Source organism: Neopelma chrysocephalum, unplaced genomic scaffold, assembly GCF_003984885.1.
Source record: "Neopelma chrysocephalum unplaced genomic scaffold, ASM398488v2 Primary Assembly neopelma1_96532, whole genome shotgun sequence".
Taxonomy (NCBI): Eukaryota; Metazoa; Chordata; class Aves; order Passeriformes; family Pipridae; genus Neopelma; species Neopelma chrysocephalum.
Genome location: NW_020925178.1, coordinates 72,801 through 99,631, shown reverse-complemented (window position 1 = coordinate 99,631; position 26,831 = coordinate 72,801). Strand labels below are relative to the sequence as shown.

The following is a 26,831-nucleotide window of genomic DNA, read 5'->3' as shown; positions in this document are numbered from 1 at the left end:
AATACATGTGCATTTTTTTTCACTATAAATTCTCTACACAAGGTCATTGCCAATTGGTACGGTCATTGATGGCATAGGGCTTAAAATAACCAAGAGGTATAAAAACAAGTTTGCCATCTTGCCGAGTGGAAATGGTGAACAGATACAAAAACTGGATCCTAAATATTGGTGCAATATTATACATGATTTAATGGTATATGCAAGTAAAAAGAGTCATGCAACTTCTTTAAAATACCTGCCAAGTTTTACTTGAGTAAAATCACAGAAGTCAGTAGTAATTATGAAAATATGTTCCTGCCATTAGGTGCTCATTATGCAATTTCAGTGCCAACTTTGCAGACTGGGTATTTCATGTTATTTAAATTGAGTGCCAGCACTGAAAGTATCCATTTCCTTTAGTGTTTTAAAACTTACCTGTCTATATAAATAAAAATCTAAGATATCTTTTTTAAAAAACTAGTGAAGGAAAAGCCACATTTCTTTTCCTTGGTATTTTTAATCAGTGCCAACAACATATGTCTCATCCTCTCACTTTTTGGCAGCTTCTATGTTTTAATCTGAAAAATCATAACAAGATTGTCAACAAAATAAAGAAGTCTTCTGTTAACTATTGTTCCCTAAAAAGAACATCACAAATCAGCTGGAACTTTAAAGTTGCTACAAGGTAAATGTTTGTAACTAGTAGAAGGAATTTTCAGATATAAATATATATATAATATATATTCTGCATACAAAAGGCTCCTGTGAGACTTATCACCCAGATGCCATAATAGAGAAGGAAAGTTTCAAAGGGAACAAACCCAACACTGTAAAGTCTCTGTGAGGCGTTTACCTTTCACTTTAAGCCCTGTATTATGACAATTAAGTTCTGAAAATAACTGAAATCCAAATTCTGCATATTTAATTTCTTTCTGGTAAGAGCAAGGCGGCAAACACATTTTTAAAACCTGGTTTTAGAAGATTAGGCAGAACAAAAGTAAAATATATCTTCAGGTTATAAACAGAACTGTATTTTACAATCCACCATCCTCACAATATAATGGCCTGCAGCAGTGCAGCAAAGGGATCTCAGTCTAAAGGTTGTGGGTCTGCAATAGGCATGGTATGAAGTACTTCATCTAGAAGCTGGAGGGCACGGTGTAAGTGAATTTCAATCCAGCATGGTGTCTCTTTGATGCTCTGTCTTGGGTAATCGGGTCCCCAACCTTTTACAAAACTCATCCTGAGTATGCATAAGCGGCGAAGGTCATCTACACCAATTCCAGCAGCAGCTGACAAACCTAAACAGGAGAAGTTTCAAGTAAATATTCAGACATGTTCTTTCATCATCTATTTGTTTAGCCATTCCTGTTTGCTTGGCTCTTGCTTCACATACAGTTCCCTCTCACCACGGTCAAGGCCAATCCGTATTTCTAGATCTTTGCTATAATGAATGCAGCAATTAATTTGCATTTCTTACAATTAAATTTTTTTCATCATTATGTAATCTTGGAAGGGTGCTGAAATATAAAACTCTGAAATAAAGCAGATGGGATGACACCCAATGTCTTATATGATACAATGCATGTAACTCTTATTTAGAAGTAAAAATACACTTATTCTTGAGGTTTGCCAAATGCTGCATTTTCAGCATAGGAATTAAGACCGACCACCTGCAGGAAGCTGGATTAACAAATGACAATACTTACATGTAATAAAATAAAAAGATGAATACAGTTGGCAAACTTCAAATCACAAGTATGGCTAAGAAAGACAAAAGTTAAACACATTTCCCCAAAATGCCTTCAGCAATTTGTAGGATAGCTGGAAAGAACCATGTGGCAATCCAGAAAACACTATGGCACATAAAGCAGCCTGAGACATGTAAGTACTTTCACTTTAAAAAGTATTAGGTACAATTTCAAGAATCTAGAATTTAGTAGCTAAGAAAACTCCAGCCCAGAATAACTAAAAAAAAAAAAAAGGAGAAAAACACTCTCACACTCTCTTCTTCCTCTTCTCAGGAATCTTAAGTTTTCCTAAACCTAGTCAAGGACTTTGTTGCCCAGTAATCCCTATTGTTTTGAGTAACATTTTTATGAGCTTGGATCCCAAAGATTGTTTTTCAAGCTTGGGTCTAAGCAGCCAAAAGTATCCCTGTTTAAAGTGATACAGTTATGCTATTTGACCTTGTGTATAACATGCTTTCTGTTGTATTACAACACTTCTTGCAGTACAATAAACAACCACTTCCATATCCAACATTCCCTGAAGACTACAGAATGAAAAACGGTGTGTGGAGCAGGTACAAAGTGAATGAATACAGACTTACCAAGATGCCACCCCAGCCCCACCTCATCCTAAATCCTGCTACCTCATTCCAAGTCTGTTAGTACTGTTGCAGGGGCAGTGGGTTGGTGGGTGCTGTTATGAGGGAGAGCTGTATTATTTGTTTTCAGGTAAGGAAAAAAGGAAACCAAGCAGTTAATGCACTTACTAATGGCTGGGGCTATTCCACCTACTGATCCTGGTCCAGGGATGTTTCCTGCTACTGCTGCAGCTTGAGCAGCAGCAGCAGCTTGGGCTGTGGCAGCCTGCTGTTGCATCTGACGATGACACTGGCGTAAATCAAATACCTTTAAAAAAAATAAAAATATTGAACTATTTAGACTTACCAAAATCAATAAAGAAAATAATTCAACTCCCATCCCCAATAATTTGGACCTCTCTGCTCTCCCAAAGCAACTTCTACAGTCTCACCATACACTTGGGTAAAAGCAAACCTTCCCTGACTAGTTTAATTTCTAACAGAAATAATCCATTAAAGTTGATTCTTAGAGACTCTTCTTATATGACATTACCGCCACTGCTAATACCAGAACCTGGTTGAACTGAGCAGGCTAAAGATCATGTGTGGAACTGACTGCAAGATCAAAGTCTGAAGGATACTACAGGTTGATAAAACCTCAACTTTTAAATCCCAGTATTCACAGAAAATAGGCTTATAAATAAAAATGGACTCCAACAAGCCCTTCTTAACTTCATCAGACTTTATTCTTCACCGTTTTACTGAAATGTGTTAGTCTATTTAAAAGAAATACCAATAATTGACAGGTCTGAAGTTTCAGCAGCTAGGTTTCAGGTTGGCGGTATTTTATATATTTGTGATCAGGTTTGGCACTAATATATATACACAGGAACTCTGTTCTCATACTAGAAAGCTTGTACATAGAGGTTGGTGGGGGTTCTTTCACCTTCATTACACAACTTGCCTGCAAAACTGAGAATTAAAAAAAAAAAAAATCACTGCAAACTTCACACAATTTAACTCTAATTAAAAAATGTATTTTTACAAGTGTGACTTGTCCTAAATAAGGTTCCAACTCTGGCAGAGGCACATCTAAGTAAGAACCTCCTCAAAATAATTTGTTTCCATGGAATGTTCTGTGACCTCTGGATCACTTCACATTCAGAACGCTTTAACACACACTTTACACTTTTACTGCATTTATACATAACTTCCCAACTTTTCTTGTTTTGGACAGAGAAAGTAAAGAAACAGATAACCTATGCTAAAGATTTTAGTAGCAATTAATTTAAATCTGTTACTTTCATAGTATCTAGATGACACTTTCAGTTTAGTCATTTTAAAAAATCATCTTTAGTGACTTGTCAAACAGAAATTTTTAGGGTTTTTTAAAGTCAAGTTATATTTATTTCGGTGTCTCATAGCTTCCCTAACATTTACAAGACCCAAATATATGCTATTTTCCCTACAATTTTCATCTAGGAACATCAAACCAACCTTTATATATGCACTTGGGTAAATCTTGTGAACTGCATCCCCTGGTGCACGCCCTGCTTCTCTATCCAGGTAGTAACTCTGAACGAAGACCGCATGGTCACTGAGGCATCTAACCCACACATCACCTTCTCCTTTGCACTCCAACTGCACCCCTTTACCTATGTGCAACCTTAAAAAGAAAAACAGATCCAATGCACCTGTGTATACATACTATACATCAGACCTTTGCTAAATAAACTATAAACAGTTCTCTAGCACTCCACTCATACAAGGACTTGAAATTGTAGTTATTATCTTAGGTGCAAATTAGTATATAGTTACACAAAATCTGTAAAGTATAAAACCATCTGTAATACCATCTACAGGAAATAGAATGCAGAAGCAATGATATTAGAGTTGCAACTACCACACTCAACACACAACAATACAGAATTGGGATACTAAACACATTCAGTTCTGTTCAGAAGTGTAAAATCCCACAAGTATTCTAGTATAGAAAGTCACTCAAGTACATATACAAAGCCACATTTTAATGCAGAACTGTATGTTCGTTGGATCACATTACAGCAATCTAACATTTTGATTGTCACAATGCAACATTTCCTTTTTGTTTCAAAGGAGGGGGAAAAAAAGTTGCAAGATTGCTTCAGTTTCACAAAGTGTAGCACGTGCATGGTGAGAATAAATGAAAATCCAACTAGCTCTCTATCAACCTTCCTTTGCTCCTTTGACAAATCTATATATTGCAGTTATTCTCATATCATTCCCTGGTGTGAAGAACTAATATTCAGTTTGCATATATAACGGCACGAGTTACTAATTTTATCCTTGAAGGCACAGCCTTTAAAAGCAATGAAAAGCGACACGCTACTGCAAAGCGCTGAAGGGCTTTGTCGCACAGTTCACATTTTGAATGCATTACAGGAGTGGTCTAGAAAGATATACTCTGCTATAGTTAATTCAGTTCAAAGAAACATACCATACTTGTGATTTCAAAAGGGAGGCATACACTGAAGGCAAAACAAATTATCAAATACCACAGACATCTGGAGCTTTTGGGATCTGCAGAATACCTTGCTCTCTCAATGGCTTCTGTTCTATGCACATTGGAAAGTTGGCCCAGGCAAAAACGATCTCCTCCAGAAGGATCCACATATCCATCAACAGTAACAATTGGACAGCTTGAAGGGACCTTAAATGTTTCTCCGACTTGCACGTCCATTTCAAAATATGCAATTGAACACCAATAATCTGGAGCTAAAGAATATATACAATTAACTGACTCAAAGTCACAAAAAACCCAACAAACCCATTCAGACAATCAATTAAGACTTCTACAACTGCATTTGTTATTCAAACTAAGAGTGCACGTTCACATAAGCAAGTTCAGATAGACAAAGACATGTCTGCTAGCACAGAAAAATACTACATACTACAATGAACGTGGGTTTGTCTTTTTTAATAAAGCACACATCAATGTGCAGAAGCCTGGGCAGTAAGGAGGTAATGTGTTGCTATGCCTCAAACACCGATGACCCTTCAGGTAGGCAAGTTAGAACATTATGTGCCAGGAAAGGGGAACCATACGAAGGTATAGCAGCACCTTTCTGGAGCCAATTTTCTTGTTCAGGTCCATGGTGACCACACAACATACAGCACAAGCTCAGAACTGGGGACAAGAAGCAGGCAAGACCAATAGAGGGGGATCAAGAGCACCAAAAGACCCTCAAAGCCCCCCAACCCATTTCCAGAAAGGTCCAGAAGAATGGACTGCACATGATAACTAATTTACATGAAGAGCGAGAAACCTAATCCCAGGGTGGGAAAAACTTACCTATAAGAAGGTACCCCCACAGAACCCAGGTGGTGCCCCCAGGACCCTGGACACCCTGTTGGCTGGATTGATGTTGGACTCAGGACTGGTAATCCCCTTTACTCTCTTTTCTGATCTCCCTTTCATTTTTCTCGTTTTCCCCCCCTCTTTATTTTTATTTTATTATTATCATTGTCATCATTATCATCATCATTATTAAGGGGCAAAATATATACCAATTTCCATGTGGAGTGCATAGTTTACTAATAAAACTTTGTGAGCTTCTTTTTGGACCCTTTTGGCTTTTGCCATTCTTTTTTGACCACAGGCATCTACAAATCTTGCATGCTCCCTTCCATTTAGGAGTGGGATGCAACACAATGCCAGGGTTTTTTGTAGATCTCACAAATCTTTGTACAGTTTATAATTCCAGTTAGATTTTGTAAGCCATCTGCATATTCCTGCACTTTATGACTATAGGTTTAGCATAAAGAAGTAATACATATATGCCTATTCGTGGCTAGGCTAGCAGCAACTAACTTTGAAACAGATATGGCTTAAGATATGAGTAACTACCTCCTATTCTAGGTGAAGTCAGTTTTCTCTATTCTCCCTGCAAAGCAAACCAGATTTGCAAAGTAGGGCAACGGGGGAAAAAACATTTAAGATCACATAGTGATCTTGTCTGCACAAAGTCAGGTACGGGATAAAACAAGTATTAAGCAAGGGAGCAGAACAAAATGGCATGCTTTATTAGCCAAGTGGTGCCTTTTAACTCATACTATTTAAAAAACTGGCTACAAAAAAAAGATGGTAGTTGGAAGAAGCTACCATGTCTACCTGGTCTTCAGTAAAGCCTTTGATACTGTCTCCCACAGCATTCTCCTGGAAAAGCTGGCAGCCCATGGCTTGGCAGGTGCACTCTTCGCTGGGTTAAAAACTGGATGGATGGCCAGGCCCAAAGAGTGGTGGTCAATGGTGCCACATGCAGTAGGCATATGGTCACTAGTGGGGTTCCCCAAGGCTCAGTATTGGGATGTCTTGTTTAATATCTTTATTGATGATCTGGACAAGGGAATCAAGTGCACCCTCGGTAAGTTCACAGATAACACAAGTTGGGTGGGAGTGTTGATCTGCTGGAGGGTAGGAAGGCTCTGCAGAGGGATCTGAACAGGCTGTGTCCAGTTCTGGGCCCCTCACTTCAAGGACATTGAGGCACTGGAATGTGTCCAGAGAAAGGCAATGGAGTTGGTGAAGGGTCTAGAGAGTAAGTCTGATGAGGAGTGGCTGAGAGAGCTGGAGTTGTTTAGCCTGGAGAAAAGGAGGCTCAGGGGGACCTTATTGCTTTCTACAACTACCTGAAAGGTCATTGTAGCAAGGTGGGGGTCAGTCTCTTCTCCCAGGTAACAAGTGATAATGGCCCATCTTCGCGAACGAAGATTTGGGGAAAGGTCTTTTACCTTTCCAGCCTGCGCAATGGATTTTTTTTTAGGTGAGACACAGCCTGCGCTGAACTGAGCCCACCCTTTAATCCTAAGGTTCATCTGCCGGGGCCAAGCAAGCTTGGACAATGGCAGTGAGGTCCTCAGGACGTAGGTTTGTTTAGAGTGTCCTTCTCATAGATGGATGGCCACACAGGGCTAACGACCTCCATCAGGCCAGGAGACCGGGATTTGAACCCGTGGTCGCAGCAGTGAAAGTCCTGCACGCTAACCACTAACAAGTGATAGGACAAGAGGAAACAGCCTTAAGTTGTGCCAGGGGAGGTTTAGATTGGATATTAGGAAAAATTTATTCACCAAAAGGCTAGTTAAGCATTGGAATGGGCTGTCCAGGAAGGTGGTAAAGTCAGCATCCCTGAAAATGTTCAAGAAACAACTGGACATGCTTAGTGCAGTAGGACCTAAACACAACAGCCTGGTAAGCCAACAGGAAGAAGAGCTCTTCCTGTGCTCTAAGTGGTACTCATTCATTACAAACAGCAGCACCCAACAGTACACCTATTTGACTTAAAAAACTGTTCTAGTTTTATTAGAAAAAAATAAACAAAGGTGTCTGAATTCCTTTAAGTTTTTTTATCTTCAAATAAATACTCATGTCTCTGAGGACTGAATAGGATGAAATCAATAGGGTGAAAGAGACATACTAAATAATGTAAAATACAATTCAGCTACAGTTAAGTTCAGTCAGCAATTATCAACATTTTTATTTTTGGTACAGATTTAGTCAGTAGCCAATGAGTAAACAAGTTAAACTTTTAGGCTTTTCAACTATGCAGATCTCCCTATGTAGGTAACAGCTTTGCTGTTGTTAAAAACAGAATATAACCTTGCACCTACAACAGAGCTAGCCTGTACCACAAGACAAGACCTCCTTGATTCCATGAACTGTTACCATTAATGAAGACTCTTGGAAAGAGCAAGCTTCTATGCAAAGGTCCAACGAGGAACTTCAGCACCAAAATGCTAAGGAGGACAATACCTATCTTTCAGGGCATCTGGTTGTAATGAGGGACTAGATTATGGATCCAAGAGAGTTTTGGCATGACCTAAGCTCTATGATGTTTCTAAGCAGGCAAAAAGTACAACTATAGGCACCCTGCAAAGTTTAGGATCAAGGACATTCAGAGTTCTGATACCTCCAGGGTAGGCACCAGCTCAGTGTGGATTTGAGGGTTGCAATCTTTGATTTAGGCATCTCAAATTCAGTTCACAGCCTATGTCACCATTCCAAGATATGTCCAAATTCAAAAGAAGACTTAATCACAAAATGCTTCCTCTCCTTTTGAATATATATCTCACAAATTTCAGAGTACTTGATACAACAAACTAATCAGACTCAAAAGAGAAAGTTATTAGCTTCCACAATAGACCATTACATGTTAGATTTTACTCACCAGGATGATTTGATATAGGAGGCTGGAATGCAAGTTCATTGTGAACTGGCCCTTTAAAAGAAAACATGCCATTTGTTTTACATGAGGAAAAATAATGTTTTCTTTCTTAACTTGTTTTCCTATAAAAAAAGACTTGTGAGGAGGCCAGATGTTATAAATCCCAGTAATTTCTAAGTCAATTGGCCAAATCTGACAGGGGATAAAAATGCCCACAGAAGAATTACACTCTTAGAGGTTTCCTAAAAATTCAGAAGTTGAGTAAAGAGCTCCATTAGCATCCCAGGAGGAAAGGCTGCATGCTGCTCAAGCCAGACCCACCTCCAGGAGAGAAGAGAAATCAAATATAGCATCGAGATGTAAGAGAAATAGGACTTCACATCTGCCCCCAAGTTGTACAAGGAGAGAATCAGTGTATAGAGGAATGTGATATATGTCAGAAACCACACTTCATTAGTTTCATCAATCATAGAACAAGTTGCCCAGCATGCTGTGGACTTGACCATAAGAAACACTCACTGAAGATGGAAAGAAGCCCTAGAGAACTCATTTTCTAAGAAAAAAAAATACAATGAATACAGTCTTGATATCAGTCAGTTTAGTCTCTCAATTTTTATGAACTAGGTCCCTTACAGGCAGCAGAGAACAAGGAGGAAAGACTTAAACATAGTAAGAGCAGTTTTTGCAACAAGATGTCAAAACAAGCACAACATTGGTAGGTGTCAAAACATGTGACTTTCTAAAGTGAGAAATGGCAGTAGCCATGAAAAGTTCTATGTAGTATCACCAGCCAGTTACAAATATTAATTATGGAAAGATACATGCACTGAGGAACATTTATAGAGTATCTACAACACCACTAAAGTTTTTTTTACATCCTGGTATTTCTGACAAACTAGAGGACAGATAAAGTGGGATCCTAAAAGAACAAAATAATGAAACCTAATAACTATCTAAACCACAATTTTTTTGATAGAGACAAGCTGAAAAGTCACTCTAATATTAAATCACAGTATATTCTCCCCTCTGCTAACCACAACTGCTGCAAACAGGTGATGTGGTTAAGTACTATATTAGAAAACAAAGAACTGTTCTAGCTTTTTGACACAAAATTTAGAAAAACTTTAATTTGGGTGGGTTTTTTCCCTACTATACTCTTATAATATGTATAATAATAATAATGGCCCATCTTCGCGAACGAAGATTTGGGGAAAGGTCTTTTACCTTTCCAGCCTGCGCAATGGATTTTTTAGGTGAGACACAGCCTGCGCTGAACTGAGCCCACCCTTTAATCCTAAGGTTCATCTGCCGGGGCCAAGCAAGCTTGGACAATGGCAGTGAGGTCCTCAGGACGTAGGTTTGTTTAGAGTGACCTTCTCATAGATGGATGGCCACACAGGGCTAACGACCTCCATCAGGCCAGGAGACCGGGGAATCGAACCCGTGGTCGCTGTGCTAGAAACTTACACTATCAGTTTGATCACTTTTTTCCTTCCCATCTCCTGTACCTTAAAACAAGAGATTGTCGTCCTATTTCATAGATGAAAAAAATTGTCAAGTTTGTGTGACGAATGTACTCATGAATCAGACTGTGGCAAGACCAGTTTATTGACAAGTACTTTACTGCACAAGCTTTCACAAAGTTCTTTTAAACCACTTGGTGTACATGGATACACATCTTCCAAAGCTTAGTATGACTTCAAAATGTCTAGAAAATAAAAATGGCCAAGAGCTTTCAAGTTTTAAAAGAAAAATATGCAAACAACACATTCTGAATCAACTTGCTTTTCTGCAAAGGAAATATTTAGTACAGGATTGCAAAGCCTTAAAAACAGGTTTAGAAAGGAAATGCTAATTTTTCTAGGTATAGTACGACATATATAATATAGATGTTATCACTATAGCTACCTGAATTTCTAATCTCTGCTGCTTTAACAAAGTCCATCAGGCTCTTATACTTAACTGTCAGAAAATACTAAACACAGTAATGGTAGCTCTGTAATATATATATAAAAAAAAGGATTTGAGGGTAAACAGTAATCACAAGTGAACCCCCACCATTCAACAATACTGAAAATGAAGTCATCTGGAAATCTGCGCTACTTACAGTAATGCCCAGGATGCATAGGTGGATGATGCTGAAGATGGCCGTTCTGGTGGTGAGGTATGGTAGGTGTGTAGGCTGCCGTCCGACTTCCAGTCCAAGTTGTAGTACTATCTAAAAAAAGAAAGGAGTGGTTGGTTTTTAAGGGATTTTTTTTCCACATCTCACTTCTAATCCTCTATTTCTCCTGACATTTGGAAACTGGTTTTAGAAAACTAAGAAGAGTGCACATATGTATATACTCACTGTGATGGTAAGTAGCTGTCTGAGCTGTAAACCCATTCTGCTGAGTTCCTGGCTGAGGCCCTGAAGCAATCTGTAAGAGTCCATCACTATGGCTACCTGTCAATATACTGGTAGGTTGACCTGGTAAAAGAACACACTACCTATTCATGAACGTTCCAAAATTTTAATTAAGAAGAGCTCAGCACTACTGGGCATGAAAATACACCCAACTAAGGGCACTGCAATACACAGTTCCTACAAGTCTGGTTTCAGTATTTTTTTTCCACCCACCAGAGTGTCTTAGGAAACCTGAAGCAAGATGCTTTGCAGCAGCTAATTTTGACTCTGACACCCTTAATATTTTAGGAGTAGAAGTATGCAGAGAACTCTGTTTATCAAGCGCATCTCTGTTTTGTTCACATCTCATTTTTCAGTTTGAAAGGAAAGAAGACATGTCACAGTTCTACTGAATAACATAGCTGTAGTAGATTTGGTATGAATCCAAACAGGCCAGCAGCAGGTCCAATAAGTTGCTTATTTTCAGCATGTTATAACTACTGTTCCCTAAGGAGAACATTCACTTACATTTGTGTTCCTCCAAAACATACTGAACAATATTTTATTTTTATAAACAGTTCTTGAATAGAGCTGCATATATCACTGGACTCCTTCCTGAGAAAGTTGCTGGGCTTTTTTCCTCCCAAATAAGTATTTCAAGAATTATCTAAGTTTTAAAGTAAAACTAGAGATATTTTAGAACAGGTTAACAGAATTTGATTTTAAAAGGCTTCAGCTCAGCCATTAACACTAAACTGATGAGCAGTTTCACAAGTACACTTGCACTCTCAAACTGATGTGGGCTAGCAGAATTTAATAAATTGAGAACTTGAACTAAAACCTAAAAATGAGCTTTTTTTCTTGTCCACTTGGCTCCAACAATTATAACACTGATGAGAAGAACTTATTGACAACTGTTGTGCAAAGGCAATACAATTAAACTGCTGGAGACAAACACAGACATATCTCAGCTTGGCAAAACCATCATTAGTTTTAGCAAAGAAGTTGTCAGCTAAAATTAAAGAACATTATCAAAGCACCATGCCACCATAATTCAAATTTGATAACATGAAATCCATTATAGTAATGCATCTTTGATAATGAAGTGACAATGAGTATGTGAAACCTCTCCAAACTTCATGGTTTCCCTACATTAGGGCTGCAGGACACTGCACACATAATGCTGTACTGTCCCGCTGGAGTGAAGTGTGAGGTTTGGTGTTGGTAAACCAGACTCTTCCACTTGTACCAAATACACACAAAAAAGTAATAAAAACTTCAATGCAGCACTTCCATGGACTCATGAAAATATTAATTAGGGTTGTCACTTTGGTAGTACAATGGGCCATTTTAAAAATAATCAAGTTCAAACTGGAAGATTCATTTTGTCAGCTGTGGAACACTAAAGAATTGCCTTACAACATCTCAATACTGTTACCTTACAGTATATCTGTTTGTTATCCTGCATGCTGTTGCAATAAAATAATAAAATTCTTCAATTTCTACAGCAATTATTCAAATAATAGCCATAAATTTTTGTTAGCGGTCAATTGTTTTAACATTGTGTCACTGAACCTTTGGCATATCCAAGAGAGTCTTGTAATACTCATGTAGTGTCAGTCTCATTGAAAAAAGACTGGGCCACCAGGAAAAGTTACTCAAATTATGCTCCAAGTTAAAACCTTATATTAACACTTACAAGACTGCCTAGATCATATTGCCACACGCTTTTACCAGTGTAGTGTAGCAGCAGCACAGTTCCAATGCAAGATCTACTTTGCCAAAAATCAGTGGTTATCTTTGAGTTTTCACATTTTCAGAGTTTAGTATTTCATATATTCCTGATGATCTTACTTGTTGAAGCCACAGGAATGTTGGGAAAATTAGTGGTGCTGGTAGTGCTAGCCTCAGTAGGAACTAACATGGCTGGGGTGCTATAAGGCTCTGTAGATGCCCTGTTACTTGGTGGATGCTGGATGGTTTGGACTGAATGACCTTCAGCAGAAGACAATGACGGCTGCCCCTCGTAGTCATGAACGTATTCGTCTTTCACCAACATGCTTGATGGAGCTGTGAAGAATCAAACAGTTTAACATGCAAAGCAAATCTATTTTCAGGATTTAACTACAAATTGCACTACTACTTCCAAGCAATAATGCCGTTAAAACTAGCAGAGGGGGAGAATTTAATCTAGATAAACATTGCTAAAGCACTCCACTAAATTATACTTCAAGACAGCAGTGAGAAATTTTGAAGCATAACTGAATAGAAAAGCAAACTGTTTAATTTGCTTACTGCTATCAAACAAGCAGTTTAGTCCCACAGTAGTAAACTTCAATAGCATTTAGTTTTCTAGTCCATCACTGTGTGATTGGACACAGTTAATAAAAGGGAAAAACATGGTTTTTGTCAAGCACCTAAATATATGTTAATGTAGTAGTTAACAAACCAATTCCTAGGATACAAATAAGAACACAAATAAAGCTCCTATGAAAAAGATAATTCATGAACACAGCACATAAAAAACTTCATGCATCCCTTAAGTAATTTTAAGCAATTCCCATTCAAATTGACTAGAAACATCAAATTCACATTCAAAGACAAGATAACACTACTCTATATTTAACAATGTAGCCACTAATTCAGAATTTTCCATATACAGCATAAGGAAACTACTACCATTGCCACTACAAGAATTTATTTCTAAATATCCTATTGAGCATCTTCAAATAACACTCTTACACTACATTAGCTCCCATGTTCATTTTTAAAGCAGTCTTTAATATATTAAAATCTGACTAATTTTTTTGTTTCCTGCTGCAAAAACAGTAGCATGATGTGGTGTGTTGACCCTGGCTGAACGCCAAGTACCCACCAAAGCCACTCTCTCACTCCCCTCTGCAACAGAGGACAGAAAATATAATAAAGGGTTCATGAGTTGAGATAAGGACAGGGAGAGATCACTCACTGATTACCATCACAGGCAAAACAGACTCGAAGTGGGGATATTAATTAAATTTATTACTAACAGGATCAGAGCAGGATAATGAGAAGTAAAATAAATCTTAAAAACACCTTTCCCCACACCCCTCACTCCTTCTCAGTGGTGCAGGGAGACGAGGAATAGGGGTTATAGTCAGTTCATCACAGGTTGTTTCTGCTGCTGCTCAGGGAGAGAAATCCTTCCCCTGCTCCAGCATGGGGTCCCTCCCATGGGAGACAGTCCTCCATGAACAACTCCAGCGTGAGTCCATCCCACAGGCAATAGTTCTTCACAAACTGCTGCCACATGGGTCACTTCTCCATGGGGTGCAGTCCTTCAGGAACAAGCTGCTCCAGTGTGGGTCCCCCACAAGGCAACAAGTCCTACCAGGAAAACCTGCTCCAGTGTGAGCTCCTCTCTCCATGGGTCAGCAGGTCCGTGCCAGGACCCTACTCCAACACGGGCCTCCCACGGGGTCACAGCCTCCTTTGGGCATCCACCTGCTCCAGTGTGGGTCTCCTCCATGGGCTGCAGGTGGATCTCTGCACCCCTATGGTCCTCCATGGGCTGCAGGGGGACAGCCTGCTTCACCATGTTCTGCACCACGGGCTGCAGGGGAACCTCAGCTCCGGAGCCTGGAGCACTTCCTGCCCCTCCTTCTGCACTGACCTTGGTGTCTGCATAGTCATTCACATGTTCTCACTCCGCTCTTCTCTGGCTGCAATTTTCATCTGCTCAATAACTTTTTTTTCTTCTTAAATATGTTATCACAGAGGCATTACTATCATTCCTGATTGGCTCAGCCTTGGTCAGCAGCAGGTCCATCCTGAAGCCAGCTGGCATTGGCTCTGCAGGACATGGGGGAAGCTTCTAGCAGCTTCTCAGAGAAGCCACCCCTGTAGCCCCCCTGCTAGCAAAACCTGGCCATACAAAACCAAAACACGACAAGGATATACTTATGTATCTAACTGCTGGCTAGTAAGCTTTGATTCTGTACAAAAGGATCATTTTTCAGAAGACACAGGTAAATTAGCAGAGATGAGCACACAAAATAAAGCTTGTGAAATTAAGTTTGTTGGATGGTTTGGGGTGTTTTTTAAGTCATTTTTGCTAAAACTATTGGATTACCCAAATTTCTTTCTCCATTAATTTCTTCTGGAAGGAAAAAAAATTCAATTTTGAAATAAAGCAGTTACCAGCTGCACAGTCTCACAATTTCTGAATAATGTTCATTGGAGATTTAATGTCCAATTTCTCTCAAGTTTCAGGGACAACAAGAATATTAAACTCCTTCATTCAATTGCATATTAATTACAGAATTTCTACTATTTTCTTGTTAAACTACTTATTACATTATAAGCATCTATTATTCCCAATTTGATTAATTAGCATATCATACAGGTGCACACGGTTTTGGGTGTCTGGGATTTTTATTAATTAGCAGCATTCAACAGTGAGGTTTTTGTTTTTCTTTTTTTGTGGGGCTTATAAGTTGCAAGCAATGAAAACAGAACATACCAACAAACTGAGCTGAAGCCTCAATTTAAAGAATTTATCATGCCTCTTATACGCTACTTAGGTGGTTTTCCAAAACAAATGCATTTTCATCTGCTCTCTATATTCCCTCCCAAGGAGATACATAGGAATAAACTGTGTACATACTGAAGAGTTTAACACAGTTTGTGCCCATAGAAATGCAATAGTAAACAGAACTACTTACCAGAACTCTGTAGTGTCAGTCCCGAGAGATCTTTAAAAAGGAGAAAAAGGGGGCGTAGAAAATTATATTCAGCAATCTTCAACAACATTTGAACATTAAGTTTATAAACTTTACAAATTAGTACTACAGACTCTACATATTATAGCCCCTTTATCACAACACAAATCTCAATGCTAAGTTATTCCTAGGATATGCATTAACTGCAAGAACTGTGTGCAAAGCCAACAGAAAGGCTTAAATAAAAGCCACAAATTGTTCTTTCAAATTTGGAACAAAGGTAAAAGAATAATTCCATTAAGAAGATGGACAAGAGCACATGAGAGTAATTTATAATTAGATCATTAAAAGCTAATGTTTCTAATTTAGGTTCATATTTTCTATGCTCAAAAGGAAAACATTTAACATTTTATTCCCACTGTTCCATTTTAAATCAGGAGTCTACTTACCAATGCCAGGCGAGACTACACGCTCATAATGGTAAGGATTTACACAGACACTGTCACATTTTAAGTCAAAAGCATATTGACAATATTTAACATGCTTGAGTTCATTTTTATGAAGATCAGGCCATCTCCAAAGACGAGCGTAAATCACATGAGGGAATCCCTTGCGACCAGCCACCTAAAAAGTTAGACACAAAAGCTGATTGGAAAAATAGCAAGACATGTCATTTTACTTAGTGAGGAGCAAAGCTGGAAGAGGACAAACAACAACACAAGGTCATCGAAATATGGAAAAAAAAAGGTGATGTACAGTTTAGTCAAGTTCTGTACTCAACAGAAATAAATTTCTATTGAGGTTTTGCTACAGTTAAATCAACACTGATTCTTTAGAAAAAAATACTAGATCCAAAATGGCAGAAGCAGAATTTGTGCTTAATGTAGTATGTATGGTCACCTTCCCCACCATGGATGACTAAGGAGCTTTGCCCCAGAAGAGGAATGAGGCCCCAAGCTACACTATAAGGAATTTACAAGTAGAAGAATGCCAATCTATTATAATAAAAAAAAAAAACAAACCCGTTTCTAGGGTAGACAGAAAGCTAGTCAGCAAACATGATATCTGTCCTGAAACAAGGAAATTGCAACCCAAGCTATACAGGTACTGAGTACTGATGATATAAAGCTAACATAAATCCTCAGTGCAGACTCCTTGGAGTACCTTCTTAGCAAGGGATCATAGGTCTGTCTTTATACTTCTGACTAACATAGGGCTAACAGAAGCTTGTAGTGAAAATACAAGGATAAATAGCCAAATTTGTTACATGACCCTGCTTTTTACTGCCACACACACACTCATTGAGAATGGTTGATCCAATGCCTTCTGCTCCTTTTGAGAAAAAAAAAAAATCAACTACTGCAACAGTCCAGAACTCCAGCCACAAAACATGCCTACAAATGGGGGCAAGGCTAAATGCAAGAGAAGAGCTACTCTTCCTCAACACTCTAGGATCCTGTGTCACTCGCTTTTGCTCCAGCTTCACTAGGAGGAAAACATCTGATTTTCACTTGTACTAACCTGAAGCCTCCCATCCAGCGTTCTCTGTATTGTAACACACTTGCTAGGATGAGCTCCATTTGTGGTTATAGCTGTAATCAAAGAATCCAATTCATCTTTTTTCTCCTTTAGCTTTTTAACTAAACTTTCAATTGCGCGTTTTGCAAAAGTTTCACTCTCTCCACCTTGTCGATGGCACATCAAGCTGTGAACAATGCTCAGACAAGCATCATTACTTGTTGGCGTGTTAGTAATAGACATATTGTCCATTTGTCACAGCTTTTTCTTTCAGATCAAATGTCAGTTTTGGGGGCTGTTATGATTTTCAAGCTGATGAACAAGAGATGATCCAAGTTAAGTGTTAGATGTACTGTCTCTTGGTAAAACCTAGGAGGAAAAAATATCTACATTAGAATTGTTTTTAACAAATTGCAGATCATGTTTCTAAGGAAGTCTATGGCTTTGTGCTTCTTTTATTTTCAAGCTAAGAGCAGGATATTAAAAGCACATGACAAAACTGCATTTCTTGTCCCATGATAGCTAAAACATGCTTAAGATTTATTTTGCCCTAGTAACAATATTTATTTAAATATTATAGTTTGTATACATGTACACATAGTATGTACATACAGAAAGGTAGGGATCATTAAATGAATCAGGAAAAGGAGAACTATGACAATGATTTCCTATGTTTTTACTGGCAGGATTAAACCAAGTGAAAATACTGACTGGGAATCAAGTGGCATTGATTTAAACAAAATTTGAATAGTGAAGAAGCATGAATACACACCAGAATCATCTGTCATCTTCATTTAATAATCTTGTTCAAATAGTTCAGCTATGTTCTGACCTCCGACTAATTCTATTTCTCTTTGCTAATCAGAAAGGCAAAAATTGTACCTGGTCATTAACTTAATACATGTTTATGTAAATTAGTATTGTGTATATCTTTAGATATGAAAATCCCAACTGGCACATTTGTCTTTATTTCACAGAATCAGCTTCTTCTGGATCAAGACAAATCGACTGAAGTCACTAATAAAGCACTTCCAAATTGTCTCAAACAGAACTGCCTTAATTACACTAAATATAAGCTTAGGACCAAGTCCCTCCTAAACACACTTGGCCTTTAAACTCCATTTGTTAAGAACCTGCAGTAGTTTCTAGTCATGGAGTTGTTCTTCTCAAAGCCAGCAGACATGATCTTTTTGAAGTTTCCTTTAATCTGCAAATTATAAGAGCTAGCCTGATTTTCTTGATTCTGAATGAGCCAATTACTACACTTTATCTTGCTTTATCCAGAAACATAGGACAGCAGGTTTGTGCAGTCACAGAAAAGGAGTCTGATGTAGACAAAAAGCTGCTCTGGTTCTTCAAGCAGCTCTGGCTTCAGGTAGTCATTCACTAACACCATTCCATGAACTATGTGGTCTGACTTTCTTAAGAAACTGGCAGCAAATATAAGTGATTTTACTACATTTACATTTTCTGAGCAAGTGTAAAATATAAGCCTTTCTGAAACTACTATGCTATTCTCAGCAATGTAAATAAAATATATTTGATTTCAATAGTTAAAAAGTTTGTTCACATTATCTGAGGAACACATCCAGTCAAAGACCTGTTACTGCACTGGAATTTTCCATGTTATTAGAAGTACAGCAGTAGCAGCTATTTTTTGGAAACAAATGCATTGCACAAAAATAAGAGTGAGATGTTAATTTAGAAGCATCACACAAATTACAGTGTTAACACGTCTTCCCTCCTTGTAAAAGGAATATTGCAACACAAATCCAGCACAATTATAAAAGGAAACAAACTCTTCCCTATTTAATATTTTCTCCAATTGCGACTTGAATACATCACACTGGTATACTTGGGAAAAAACAGAGCGCAAATCCTTCCCCCCTCTGTTTTTCAAAACTTTCCTTTTGTAAAGATGCTTCTGGACCTAATTACTCCCAAAGGAAAACAATTACCTATATGTTTGAGTAAGATCATTTTACCTAGTTATTAAAGTTTCTCCCTCAATGCTAACTTTTTTAGTGCTTCAACTCAATAACCCTCTTTTAAAAGTCAAGTTTAACCTGCCAGTCATTGTCCATGGAAACATTTGCATAAATCTTAAAGTTTACCAGCTGAAACAAAATAGAGCATCATTTTCCTTAAATATAAAACAGCATCCCAGATAGATATACATAAGTAATCACAAATAAGTGACTTGATAAAGCTATTAGCTAAAAGAGCTTTAAATAAGGAGATGCTTAAAATTAGACATGCAGTTCTTTTACATCCCTAAAACCATGAATGAGAATTTTGATGGCTGACTTTCAGAAAACTAAGATCAAGCAAATAAATTCTTATTTCAGTGCAATGATCTTCAGAAACATTGAGTCATCCCTCAACTGCCACTGCAGCATAGAAAAGAGACAGTGCTTGTAGTGAAGCTCTCAGATTCATCCACCAAGGAACAAAAAGGTATTTCTCTCCCTTTTGCTATAGTGTGATGCAAGCAGAACAGGAAAAAAAAATGGACAAGCTAACGTAAAATGCTAACAAGTAACAAAGTTATAGAGGAGTACTTGATTATGTTTGGACTCTATGATCTTAAAGATCTTTTCCAACCGTAACAATTCTATAATTCTATGTTATAGAAAGTAATTTGTTTCAATAACTAAATATTAACAGGTATATTATAAAACAAGTGAACAATAATTAGTGTTCTGCAATACTCTAAGTATTGGAACAAGAATAAGAGCCTCTGAAGAGGAGATAAATATGTAAAACAAAAGAAGATTGCCAGGTAATTAAAAACACCTTTGATGATCTGTAGCAAACACACTATTATCTCAGAGAACTGATAAGTAACCATTAACTGAAACTCTTCCTTCAAGACTGATGCAAACTTGAACAAACACCATAATTCTTCCATACATCCTACATAGAACGTGCAATGAAATTCAAAGCATGAAGCAGCTGTCTAAAATTAAAAATGCAACACTGGTGCCACATGCCTCATTTTCCTGTCTGTGGATAATTCTGCCAGAAATGATTACCTGAACATTATAAATAGTTTCTAAAAACACAGGCCCCTATATTAGTATGCTACTTCATATAATTAAAATCAAATATATTCTTGACTTATCTATGTGGAAATAACATTATTGAGCTCTCACACTAATGCCCTCATTGTACTTACATTTATCTCATGGGCAGGAATGTAAAATAAGCATCATACTGACTCAAACTACTCCACTGTTCTTAGATCAACTGCTACATTCTCTCTCAAAACAGTGATAATTTTACTAGCATGACTAGAAAACTGAGAGCAGGTTTAATGTTCAGCATCTTCTGCAAAAGCTAGTTCAGAGCTCCAGAAGAGCATTCCTGGTTGTGGAAGCAAGGTGCTCCTGATCAACTAGGAAAAAACTGAGCAAAGTACAAAAAGTAGATGAGGGGATGATCAATGCATTTATGGAACAGAAAATTAATATTCCACCTTGTTTGCCAGCATCTCTTCAGCTGCACCAGCAAGAAGCAGCTGCTAAGCTGGCATGACTTAAGAACAAGTGCTTTTACAAGCCAAAAAGCATGGGTAACAAAACCAGCATGAGCCATAGCTTCCAAATATCTGCAGCAACTCTTCAGGCAGCATATTGTGTATTTAATAGATATGATCATTTGGAAGGCCTCACACAAGGCCTGGGAGTTGCTGAGGTATATTTCAGTTTGAAATTCTTCATAAAAAAAGCATGCAGAGGCATACAGATGTAGGTAGATGCATACAGATGTAGGCAGACGCATACTGTGAAGAAGATACAAGGGGTTTAGAAAAAGAAAAAAGTTTTTCAGCTTTTTATGGTTAGAAAAAACACATGGACTTGATTTCCTTACTTTTATAGAGGTATTGCTACAGTCATACAGAAGCTCCACTGAGGCATATGGGCAGGAGCTGCTAAAAAACTACAAACACCTCACCTCATCATGGCTAGGCTTCGCGAACAAAGATTTGGGAAAGGCTCTATCCACATTTGTTACAAGCACACTGGTGGCTAATAAGGCCAATATGAGATAGACATGTCCGATTGCAAAAGGCACAGCAGAAGGACTCCTTAGGTGGTATATTCTGCAAGACACGGTTCTTTCTGCGCTGTCTTTTCTCCTCGAGAGTGATTCTGCTTGCGTTCTCAAAGGAAGCAGCAGCGTTATAGATGGTGTGTCTCCAGGCCTCCCGATTTGAGGCCAGAGTAGACCAGTTATGATGATCAATATGGCCGAGGCTGAGATGTTGTTTCAGGGAGTTCTTGTAATGTGACCGATACATCTGTTCTAGAACAAGCAGCAGTCACAAGTATTGAGGTCATGTTGCTGAGAACACAGCTGCGTTGGGCAGGGCACGTCTCAAGGATGAAAGATCACCGCCTCCCTAAGATCTTGCTCTATGGTGAAATACCTCACCTAAACCCACATTAATGTACACTAGTCATTCAGCCAAGCAAGTTCTGAAGCTTATCTGAAAAATCCTTTCCTCCAAATAACTCCCATTTCCAATACTCTAATCCAGTTGAAATTTGCTGAGAAGTTACAAATCTAGATTTCTTAAAAAACTCATATCCTTTTCTACATATTAAGAATGACCTTAAATGAATACTTGTCACACAAGTTGTTTATCTTCCCCCTCCCCTCCCACAAAAGCCACACTTTGTAATTTGAGGAGAATGATCAACCCCAACCAAGAAAAGGAAACAATACGCTTACACGGACAAACCAGGCTGTTATGGATGGAGCTGGAAGTCAGGGACATAACCCAAAGGAATATGATCCAGACAATCAGCAATCCAACAGCTTGGGCAAGACAGTTAATCCAGGCCTGACGCTGATACGATAAACCCTACTGTAAATGAATAGGGTAGTGTAAGTCAATCACAGCTGCAGAGGGATCAAATTCACCAAGAAACTAAGTCTAGAAATGTGACAGTCCAAATACCACTGGATAATTACTTTAAGATATGGGCAAAAAGCCAACACTCCCTCCATGTCACTTTCTTAGCATATATTTTATTCTTTAACTTTCTACAGCAAACTAAATATTTTCCAGATGAAACAACTTTATACCCTAGGAGACTTCACTGTTTGCAGGACAAAGTATATTAGAAGTAGTGACTAGGAGCGATCAAGTAACACTTTGTTTTAAAAACTAAGATGCTAAGAATTGTGAAGTGCTGTATTTAAAGAAAAAAAAGTTACAAAATATTGTACAGCCTTGGCACAACTGGAAAAATAGTTCCTGCAGGTGTCAGGGCAGCACTGGCCCTTTGGAAAGCTTTTGATGGAGAAAGGGAAGCAGTCTTGCAGATCAGCTCAGAAAAGAGGTTCCAGTGCTGAAAGTCCAGAGGTGCCAGTGGGGAAGGCTGATAAGATAAACATGGCAAATGGGGGAGGCAGGGGAACGCACAGCATACACTGACACACCAGAAGCAAATGAAGAATGCAAGATGGATTTGCAACCACATGCACAAGACAACTGAAATAAATCGTTGTGATGGAAATCCAACCAGACTGTGAAAATAAAAAAAATAAAGAGATTTTATATATTCTAAGTATCAGGTGACACATTCAGGGCTCAGGAAGCAAGGTGGAGAGAGATTTGCCTTTTTTTTGTACAAACCAATCAGACAACAGTCTTGTATCACCTTAGAGCATTTCAAATGATCATCAATACATGATCATTGTAGGCCCCTTCCAACTGAGCTACTCTATTCTAAATAATATGAACGCAGATTTTTAGCAGCAGTTATGCAAAAATGCTCTATGATACATGTAAATACATAAGCCTGAGAATTTTTAGTACCAGTATATCTGTGTAAAGGCTGGTTTTACAAACATGTACAGGGATGATAAAGATGGTAACGTAAGGCAAGGGTGTCTAACAGCATTCACCAGGTACAACACAGCATTTCTATCTACGCTATTAATTTTAAGATAAGTTGGCCATTATCCATTGTAACATACTGTAGAAAGGTCTAAGCAAGTCAGCAAATTTGCCAGCAAAATATTCTTTGTGATGAGCCACGACTTAAGTGAATATTACCACTATGGTCTAAAAAAGCTTCCAATAAAGAAAATAAAACCATGTATATTGCAGTAAAAAAGACAGATCACAGGCAGATCAAGGCCTATGGTGTCATATTGATGTCAAAGGGAATGATGTACAGCCCACAATTCTGAGGAGTCATATACTGGGGTGGGGAGGGAAATGAGTTAATGCAAAAAATACCCTAATTACCAAAAACTTATTTCCAAGTTGCAAATATGAATGCAATTTTTTGAAAATATATTTAAGAAAAAATAAGAATTGTTTGCTTGAACCTGCCACTGATATTCTGGAACATGATTTACTAGTAACAGCCATCCCAGACACAGATTTCCAGCATTTTGATACTAGGCAGTAATACAATGCTAATGAAATGGCTAATTAGAAAAGCATACAAATTGACATCTTGCTAGAACATTTCACACAAATAAAGGACAAGCAAGGTTCTTGCCTCCAAAATTAGACAAACACAAAGATGTCAGAAAATCAGCATATACATTTGATAGCTTTTAACCACCAAAACATTACTACAAAGTTTTGCTGTTTAATAATGCAGTGGTAGTTTTATGATAAAGAAAAATCCATAAACCAATAAAACAGAAGGCAGCTCATGATTTGATGAAGATATGAATTAATTATTAAACTGCAGATATGTTCCAGCATATTAGACTATTATCTACTCGCCCAAAGGGTGAACAGGAGCAAAATGTTTGTAGACATAAGAACAATTAGCATTAAAGAGCAAGACAGAATACTAAGAAAATACTACACTCCCACTGTTCTGTACAGTAAGAGCTAACATTCCCCAGAATACTATTTTTGTGTGTGTATCTGAATCATAAGTATCAGTTCTGCTCATCTCTCTGTCAGTAGCTACAAAAATTTAAGACACATGACAGCATAAAAAGAACTGGAAAAGAGCTTTAAGACAACTCTGAGTGGCAACTCTTTCATCTTAACATCAATTCATGGTTAAAAAGGAGGAGCAATCATTTCTTTTTGGAAGAAACTGATCTGATGTAGCTGCCCAAGTGCAGCTCTCAGCATCTTTACTCCTCTCAGCTTCCACCTGTACACTTCAACTGCTTTCAAAAGCACTTTACAAGTGCAACAGACTGATCCTATAAACGGAGCAAACATTTCTGCAGGACACAATGAAAAAGGTAGAGCTACTATGCTGATGTGACTACGTACGCACACATTTTAAATCCTAGAAAGTTTCATTTTTCATTTTGGTTCCACTTCCCTCTCTCTACATTTTTATTTTTGAGAAAGTATACAGCTGAAAACAACTCTTTTCAATACAGGCTTTTGTATGGTCAGAGAAGGAAGACCACTGCATGTTACACCATGAGAGTGGGAAGGGCAGTAAACTCCTCTACAACTGGATCTATTTCCACAACACAGATCTAGGCACCTCAAACTACCTCACTTCTGAGAGAGCACCCCTGGTGTCCCACTGAGCAAGAGGTCATCCCCCCCTCGTTGTCCTAGCACCCGGAGATAAGGAGAGGATGAAAACCTGAAAATGGCAGGAGACACCACATTCAGAAAGCAGAAGGTGGTGGAAATCCTTGCCGTAGAATGACATGGCAAATCTGAATTCTTCCTCAGAAGATCCTGCAAGATCTTATCATAGAATCATAGAATCAGCCAGGTTGGAAAGGACCTCTGAGATCATCAAGTCCAATCCTTGATCCACTACCACCATGGTTACTAGATCATGGCGCTAAGTGCCACATCCAGTCTCATCTTAACAACCTCCAGGGATGGAGAATCCACCACTTCCCTGGGCAGCCCATTCCAATGCCTGATTACCCTTTCTGTAAAGAATTTCTTCCTAATATCCAACCTAAACCTCCCCTGGCAGAGCTTAAGACCATGCCCTCTTGTCTTACTGATAGTTGCCTGGGAGAAGAGACCAACCCCCACCTGGCTACAGCCTCCTATTTGTAATTCTTCTTGCGGAAGGCTTTTTCAACAAGGACAAATAATAATTTGTCAAAACCTCACAAACAGAGGAAACAACTGTGGCTACATCAAGCAATAAAAGGAAGAATCAAACCTTGCTCAGGCAGAAGCAGTGTGGTTTTTCACTTGTACATAATGTACATACCCTAGCAATAGGTGTATTAGATAACATCTGTTCTTTATTATAATCTGCACAGGGATAATGCTCTCTGCATTTGTTCAAGCTTAAAAAAAAATTACCTCTGTGCAAAGCAATCATGGAAAATTCCAGCCTCAACCAAAAGTAGAGTTTTTTCACAAGGTTAACAACATAAAAAAAGAGTCCTAAAATTCCAGCAGGACCTTAACAACAGCACAGAAAAGACTGCTCCTCACCAGGATCCCCAATCTGCTCTCAGCACACCTTTGTTCTCCACTAAATCTGTTGATTCCTCTCAAAACTCACATCCCTATTGTATTAGCTGTGCCTGAATGCATTATGTAAAGAGCCATCTACCTAAAAAAGGAATTCTAATCAGTTTGAGACACTGTTTTTCTTTAGGTTTCAGCTCTTTGAAATAAAAGTTTCTATATCAATATTAAACATTCATGTTTATGCAACAAGCAAATCAAAAGACGTTCATGAATGCAAAGTGAGAAGAAACTCCTTCCAGTCAAAATCCAACCAAGAAAAATAAGAGGAGGGACAGGACAAGATGCCTACTTATTATGACCCTGGAGTACAAAACCACATTTAGTTTTATAGGGCAGTATAGCTATTTCAACAACCTTGCAGGAAATTACCTACATTACTGAACAAAGTAACAACAGTACAAGAGCCAGAACTCACTCTTGCCTGTTGACAGTGGCACACTATTATTAATCAAGATAATTTGAGAAGTGGTGGTAAAAGACACCACAATCCTACTCCAACCATAGTTTGAGAAGAACAATTGGCTTGCAGTAGCGCAATTTGGGCTTTAAGTAATAACACACCTAACCCACAACTAGATTACCCCACAAATTAACCTGTCTTTGGTGGTAAAATATATAAGGCTCAACTATGCAGCAAGTCACAAACCTCACACAAACACCACACTCCCAGAAATGGGGATAGGAAGGAAGAACTGTAAAGAAGGAAAAATCTTAATTAACGTCCCTTGTTCTGAGCAACCCCGCGCTGTCGGAAAATGAGCTAACAGCACCGTTCTCTGTTACTGCAAATAAAATGGCACATTTCAAAGAACTAAATGCGAAGCGGCTCACATAAAACCACCCAGGTCGTTTTTCCAGCGTGCGGGAGAGCACCGAAGAGAGCGGTCTGCACGAACGGCAGCGCAGGGAAGTTTAACTGGGAACAGGCCGGCTGGAGAGCTTTTACTAGGATTTTAAAAAATAATACTAAAAGTTTCCGGATGGAGGGATCATATTTTTTTCTCGTTCAGGAAAAGCGGTGAAGGTGGGGAATGAGCCGGGGAGGGGAAGTCAGGAAAGCGGGGCAGAGGAGAAGCCCTCGGGCGGCGGGTGGGGGGAGCCGCTGCTCCCCGGAGCAGGAGCCGGCACGCCCCCAGCGCGGCGGAGCGGCAGGGCGCGGCGCGGCCCGGCCCGGCCCTGCGGCGCCCGAGGCAGCGGGCGATAGGAGAGGGCGCGCTACGGGCGGCCTCAGCGGGCAGGTGGGCGAGAGCCGAGAGCGGATGTTACCTGGGCCGCGGCG

The 26,831-nt window shown here is 38.8% G+C and overlaps 1 protein-coding gene across 1 annotated transcript; it reads right to left on the bottom strand.

The window, feature by feature from the left end:
- Positions 1 to 1,068: 1,068 nt before the first annotated feature.
- Positions 1,069 to 26,831, bottom strand: LOC113981407 (mothers against decapentaplegic homolog 4-like). The gene is made up of 12 exons (XM_027708786.1): positions 26,819 to 26,831; positions 17,098 to 17,463; positions 16,026 to 16,200; positions 15,580 to 15,609; positions 12,731 to 12,946; positions 10,841 to 10,960; positions 10,598 to 10,708; positions 8,494 to 8,544; positions 4,858 to 5,041; positions 3,785 to 3,953; positions 2,477 to 2,615; positions 1,069 to 1,280 (listed from the first exon to the last, which is right to left on the bottom strand). Exons 2-12 carry the CDS (start codon positions 17,344 to 17,346, stop codon positions 1,069 to 1,071), a joined length of 1,656 nt encoding a protein of 551 aa, XP_027564587.1. The 5' UTR covers positions 17,347 to 17,463; positions 26,819 to 26,831.

Bases quoted from the DNA above. Each gene is read 5' to 3' on its own strand.
- LOC113981407 (XM_027708786.1), bottom strand. From the start codon at position 17,346: ATGGACAATATGTCTATTACTAACACGCCAACAAGTAATGATGCTTGT. The intron at 15,610-16,025 runs GTAAGTAGACTC...TCCTTTTTAAAG, and splicing joins TGTAGTCTCGCCTGGCATTG to ATCTCTCGGGACTGACACTA. The intron at 10,961-12,730 runs GTAAGATCATCA...TTCTTTTACCAG, and splicing joins CATTCCTGTGGCTTCAACAA to GTCAACCTACCAGTATATTG.